This window comes from Theobroma umbraticum, unplaced genomic scaffold (genome assembly GCF_002168275.2).
Source record: "Theobroma umbraticum cultivar Fairchild unplaced genomic scaffold, ASM216827v3 scaffold_44.0, whole genome shotgun sequence".
In the NCBI taxonomy this organism is placed as follows: Eukaryota; Viridiplantae; Streptophyta; class Magnoliopsida; order Malvales; family Malvaceae; genus Theobroma; species Theobroma umbraticum.
The window spans coordinates 13399138-13405735 of record NW_018397255.1 but is presented as its reverse complement, the minus strand read 5'-3'; the positions used below and the strand labels follow the sequence as shown (position 1 = coordinate 13405735).

The window sequence follows — 6598 nt, the reverse complement described above, 5'->3', positions numbered from 1 at the left end:
ATTTGTTTTAATCAGTTACTTTATTCTTTTACTGAAACTGTAAATGCTGATTAATTGATAGTTAACTAACCTGAAGTCCCTTGTTTTTTTGTTAGATAGAGAATAAATACTCTTAATTGCATTCATTTCTTTCTTAATGAGAACACACATGCAGATTCCGGCATTAGTTTGTTGTTTCTCAGTTTTCTCTCAACTTCTCACAGGAAAATCTGAAAAATCAGGAAGGAAACAAAATAGGATGAAAATTAGATAAAAGAAAAAAACGGAACAAGTAAAGATGAGAGATGGAGGGAGGGATCTTTGCTAGTGTTTGTGTGTGTATATATTGATAATTATATATATAATTGCTGGTTACAAATTGGTGGAAGTTCATGTTCAAGTCATGCCCCTAACCGGACATCCTTGGCATGTTATATAGATGTTAAACAGACAATCTTCTAACATTCTAGATTGCTATAAGCTCCTCACCGGTATGAACAAAACAGCTCCTTGTTGATTTTAGTTGGAGTTCAATCCTACACATCAACCCCTTAAAAGTTTTGGACCTGAATTTGAAGCCATCCAGGAAGTGATCACGTCCACAAGAAGGTCTATGTCCTTAGAAATTTCTGCACGAAGAACTGTCGAGTCTGTACCTAATGTATTGCTGACTTCTTTGGCAACAGTCTCCCACGGTGTTCCCACTGTCAGATTTGCCAAAAACTCACTTCCACGATTTACTGCATCTGCCATTGCGGGTGGAACATCTGGAAGGGCCTGCAACATAGATGTATTAGAAAAACAGCTTGCCATTTCCAGGACGAAAAGGAGTTACAAGCTTAGACTGCTTGCTGGAATCACTCTTCATCAAAAGCACATTAGTCTCAATCATACCCAGACTATGATCAAAAGTATCTCATTCATTCATGCAAAAGCATTCTAAAGTAATTTGTTACAAGCATACTTGTTGTAGAGGAAGCCCATGATCTCCTGGCAACAATCGAATTGACATGTCCAGCATTGAGCTGATGGCTGAGTCCGAACTTAGCACCTGAGCCAACTTCGGAGTTTCATCAATTGAGTCATCTTTGAACTTTATTAGAAGGTTCCTCGAAATGCCATAGTATGACTTTATCTGAATATGTGAAGAATAAAAAACAGAAGCATAAAAGTTAGTCTAAGATTATCTCCGAAGAAATTGCAGTGTACAGTTTTTCAAACCGATTAATAAATAAACCATCTTAAAATTTTTGACATCTTCCACTTGAAAAGTGTGAAAATTAGTATCTCTCCAGTGTTCTACATTTACATATATGTAAAACTCAGTAACCCTCTGCAAAGGCACCAAGTGCCAGAATTAGCACCTTATAAACTCTGCTTCTCTTCCCTACGTTGCCCTTAAACTTGAGGAATAATGGAGTGGAGTAACAAAATGAGCAAGATACTGTTTTCAAACAGGGATGCTGATGCTTAAGCATTTTTCCCTCCTCCCAGCAATGCATAAATGTCAATTGTTTTCCCCACGGTCTTCTAGCGAAACTTGAGCCAGTTTAAATAGTTACTATTATTTTTATCAGAATATTGGTATACAAAAAAGAGGCTCTCCACAAACCACCTCACTGATGGGACACATCAATCAGCCAGATGCCAGAGCCTAGCCATGGCTCAAACTATCTACCATGTGGTCCAAGCACCAACCAACTAGGCAAGCACATTTTGTCTTTAGAGTGTAAGATCTGATAAACAAGAATGCGAAATGCAACAACCTAGGAACAAATAAGTTAAAGAGATTTTACATACAAGTCGTCGAGTTTCTTCTGGTTTTGGACTGAAATCTTCTCTTCCCTTGACTAAGTCCATGTACAAGGGTGGAAGTTGTTCAACTAGAGGAAGAACCTGCTTCATAAGGGGAGGGCTAAAGTTCTCTATTTGCTTCAGTGTCATCTCAGCCTGCAAGTAGTTTGTGTAAAATGGGATGAGTCATTCATTCTGGAACTACTAATAACGAATAAACTCAAGTTTGAGAAAAATGATGAAGTATTGCCTCAAGATGGAAGATATGATTGAGGAGTGATAAAAGAAGCATAAGAACAAATCTTACTCAATAGGATCCTTTTAGGTCAGATACAATAAAAACCAATTGAAAAGCACTCCACGCTCCAAATTATCATACTTACAAATTGGAAAGACAATGGCAAGTAGGCAATTAGAAACTCTCCACATTATCGTAGCACTTTTAAGTAGAGTAAATCATGTAAATGGTACCTTAAGTATACTCCACTATTCAATTTGGCACCTGACCTAAAAATATATTTAATGTGATACCATAACTATCACTTTGTTTGTTGTATAACTATCTAATTGACATATGAAATAAAAGTGATAACCTTTAAGCCTATGTTCTGACAGCATGCGTAAATATATAAAAGCGCATGCCAACTAAGCCTAAACATTTAAGCCATCCAATATGAAACCTTTAGTGCCAAAATGATGACATGTAGCTACAATGTGGCATTACATGATTGGTTATGATACTATACAAATTCTGCTTTCTATTTTTATTTTTCATTTTTTTCCATTGCTTTAACTTCATTCTTTTTCCAATTTTCTCTCTACCTCATGCTCTTTTCTCTCACATTGCAAACCATTCATGGTGGATCCGTTCTTTCCCACCCATGTCCTCCAAAATCTTGCTCGAGACAACTCTTCATTGTTTTATCCAAAATCAAAGAGATATTTGTCCCAGCCTTAGCTCCACTTTGACCAAGGATAAGACATCTCCTGAGCCAAATCCAATGGTGATGAACTCTCTAAAGGTGAAAAAAGCCTTCTCATGGTCAAAAATCAAATGTGGTTAACATGACCATTGAGACATGAGGACTTCTATGATGGCATCCTCACCACCATCATTATTAATTAGATCAATTCTCTTGGCGCTACCATTGGCTCTCTCAATGAGACAATGGCAAAATCACAAGACCAAGTCAAACATGTAAAAATCCATTGTTGAACTCTAGATTTGGGCTTTTCATTTCTTGAGCACATTGTTCTCAATTCCTAGGAGGCTATGCATATTTGGTCACCAAGTTACAAATTGAATGTATGCTAGTTTTGTGCTTTCTTTCAGAAATTTGTTGTTTTAAGGCTAATACGACTGCAATTGAGGGTGAATCTTGGAGGTGGATTTAGGGAGAGAATTAAAATATGTGTTTAGAGCTAGAGAAAGAGAGCAAGAGAGAGCGAGCGAGAGAGAGAGAGAGAGAAGAAGAAGAAAAAGAAGAAAGTTGAAAAGAAAAGGAAAAGGAGAGAAGAGCTAGTAGAATGTGACTAGGATGATTCGCAGCAAATGGTGTTTCAAGAGAGAACCAAAGATTGTGAGAGGAGAAAGAGTGTGAAACCTTTGCTGGAGAAAGAAAGAAGAAAAACAAAAAACAAAGTAAAAGAAGAAAAATACAAGAAAGTTTAAAAAATGAAAAAAACAAGGTACCAATCACATGATCCATGTTAATGCCACCTGGATGGCACTAAAAATGGCAAATTGCCAGGATGACATGGAATTTTTAGGTCGACTTGGATTTTTTTTTTCTCTGCATTGTCCATGTATGACATTATATGACTTTTGAAGGCCACTTCAGTATTTATTAATGGAGTTGATTAAATGGCATATGGACAAAAAAAGGTGACAGCTAAGATACAACATTGCGTAATTTTCTTCTTCAAGTACTAGACTGAATGTTGATCATACTTGGAAAATGATGCAGTCAATTAAAAAATCTTCATATTATCCTGTACTTTCAAATACAAATATGTATTTGAACTAAATAATTCCTTTTGACAATTCATTTGTGGTTACAAAAAGCCCAACTGCAAGAAGGGTATTAATGTAATACTCTACTTCACAAGCCCCATGTGAGACTTGAAGGCCAAAAGAGAAATTGGTAATTGCCTAAAGTGCAAGTAGAGGAACTGAGTTCTCAAGGCAGAAGAAGAATTAATAAAACCTAAGATATCATGTTTGACCAAAGCTCAGAGTTATATTACCTAACACCAGCTATCCTTTAGAAATAGAATTACCATAAATTTGAGTTTGACAAGTATTGAAGTCACCTTTATTGCATCAAAACTCAGGAAAGGAGTGATACCAAAGAATAAGGCTATAATGATAAGAAATTAAGTATTCCAAGGAAGGATAGGGCTGACTCAAAATTAAATAATATTAGCCTAAAGTTACATGTAGTCAACAGATTGCATGAACTCAACAATGTCTGAAATTTTCCTAATCATACCAAATATATAAATCAGTCAAAAGTTTAAAAGTAGTGATTAAAGATTAAACTATGATTAAAAAAAAGCAGGTGTAAGTTGTTTTAAAAAACGCTATTTGCATGCAATACAGGAAAAAGATATCAAGTGACTCATGATTTTACCCCCATGCGTATTGTCGGTGACGACACAATTTGTGATAGAATGGGTCCAATGCTTTGGGCCACGGGCACAAGAACAGGTGAAAACAATGGGATGGCTAAGCTTGCTTCCTGCAAGATTATAAAATAAATTTTTTCAATCTCATTTCAATTCAAAAAAGGAGTTATATGGTAGCCATCTCAAGATGATACATTTGCTGTCAAATGCTGAATAAAAAACAATCAACGTAGGTAGGCTGATCAGTTACTGCCTTAATGGAAACAAGAAATATGCAAAGTGAAGATAATATTATCAACAATTATTTGCTTCAGCAGAGAATGTAGAGGCAGTGAGGTAAGGGAAAGACAAATCTTTTACTCATATTTTGTGGGATTGTAACTTTTCCCCCAAAATCACCTCAATCTGCAAGTTGTAAGGTGTAATCTTTTTAATGGAAAATTGGATTTAGGACTCTGTAGATCCTTCCACAATCACAGATAAGTTGCCTTATTTTTCACTAACTTTAAACATGCATGATGAAAAGTTAAACTACCTTGTTGTTGAATGCCATTAATACATTCCCACTTCTTTGCACGGCATATCTTGATCCTGTACAATGATTCATTAATCAAATAAATGGCTGCAAACAAACCAGCTACCTCCTTAGGATGAATATCAATATCATACAAGAAGATCTTGTAATACCAATCAAAAGATGGATGACAGAACCCAAAGAATGGCCAATACCAAAAGTGGGAAGATCATGCACCTGTATAATGAAGCTTTAAGTCACCTTTTTAGTTACTTTAGCAAATAAACTGGAAGAAGGTTGGGGAGGGATTTATATTGGAAGAATATTTATTTGAAGATTATAAATTAAGAACTCACTGTTTCTTGTAGGAACCGTAAACACCTGTCAAATTTAAACTGGACTTCATCTGCGATGAAGAAGTGATCAAACCCACTAGCATATGGTGTCGCAATCACCAAAACACCCCTTGATTACAAAAAAGGTTAAATAGTGAATTCTCTTACTTCTCAGTAAGATAACCCTATAAGAGTCCAGCTACAGTCAGATTAAATTGCAGTTTAGGTCATGAGGCTGATCAAAGATAGAATCAACAATAGACTGGGTGCTAACAAGAATGCGTCTAAAAAGATTGAACAATAAATGATGACATGCAATACACATAAAGACATTAAAATAAATTTTCTTACAAGAAAAATAAATCTGCTATACTACTACAACACCAACTGTATCAAACTCAGCTGCCCCTCAATCAAATATTTGGTAAGCAGGTGACTTGAGTATCAATGAAAGATACTTACTTTTCTGAAAGGCGCTCCAAAAACCAACGATAGGTAAGCTGAGGAGCGGCTCCAACAAATATACCACCAACAAAATGAACAACTGACTTAGGTTTTGAGTATTTTGGTTGGAGAACCCATGCTCCCTGGATGTATCAAATCAATCTCATTAATTAAGGCCCTGTTTGGTTAGTATTTTTTTTCCCTTGCTTTTTACTTTTTACTTCTTAAAGAAACAAAATGATTAAAAACATGATCATAATTGATTTAAAAAGGAAAAATAATTAAAATACATAATTAGTCTACATATAAGAAGAATCATGCAATTTATCATCTAAAAATGCAGAAAATTTGACAAGGTGGGATAAAGAAAAGAAATATTATCAATGTTAAATCAGATAAAACCTCGACTTGGCTCCAATCACTTGAACCACCCCAAGCACCTTGCGATTGCCTTACAGTCTCCGTAAGTAATCTGAAAACACATTGGAGACCACCAGATAGGTGAAATTACGAATCCGTAAAGTATTTGCAGGACTGGAAGATGAGAAAGGATATGATTATACCTCTCGATTTCACCATAGAGCTGAACTGAAGAGGGCTGTTTCTGGCTGTTGCTATTGGGATCATCGTAGTTACAAAAGATTCTTGGAGTAAGACGGGGACGAATTGCAGGCGGCAGAGGAACCTTGAGAGCCGGTACAGAGAAGCGTCGTATGATGCCAGTTCTATGTCTGCGAGTTTGAATTTGAATAGGGGATGGAGTCACTACGCAACTAGCCATATCCTTCTGGGTTTTTATCTGCTCTGCTGTACTTGTTAGCCTGCCGACTTGTGTCCCTGTCCCATGTCTTTCTGTTTTCTCGGTTTTTGATGCAAGCGCTTACCATGTGTACTGCAAGCAAAA

General features: G+C 36.2%; 1 protein-coding gene across 2 annotated transcripts; it reads right to left on the bottom strand.

Moving 5' to 3' along the window:
- On the bottom strand, positions 1-6598 carry LOC110409954 (Gut esterase (DUF1350)). 2 transcript variants are annotated; one of them, XR_002444626.2, is made up of 11 exons: positions 6258-6598; positions 6097-6166; positions 5713-5837; positions 5272-5380; positions 5089-5152; positions 4937-4992; positions 4407-4514; positions 1780-1929; positions 944-1114; positions 469-756; positions 1-209 (listed from the first exon to the last, which is right to left on the bottom strand). XR_002444626.2 is itself a non-coding variant. In XM_021419482.2 (10 exons), exons 1-10 carry the CDS (start codon positions 6473-6475, stop codon positions 523-525), a joined length of 1305 nt encoding a protein of 434 aa, XP_021275157.1. In that variant the 5' UTR covers positions 6476-6598; the 3' UTR covers positions 298-522. The 2 variants fall into 2 exon arrangements, 1 of the variants encoding a protein (XP_021275157.1); XM_021419482.2 differs by lacking the exon at positions 1-209 and having other exon boundaries at positions 298-756.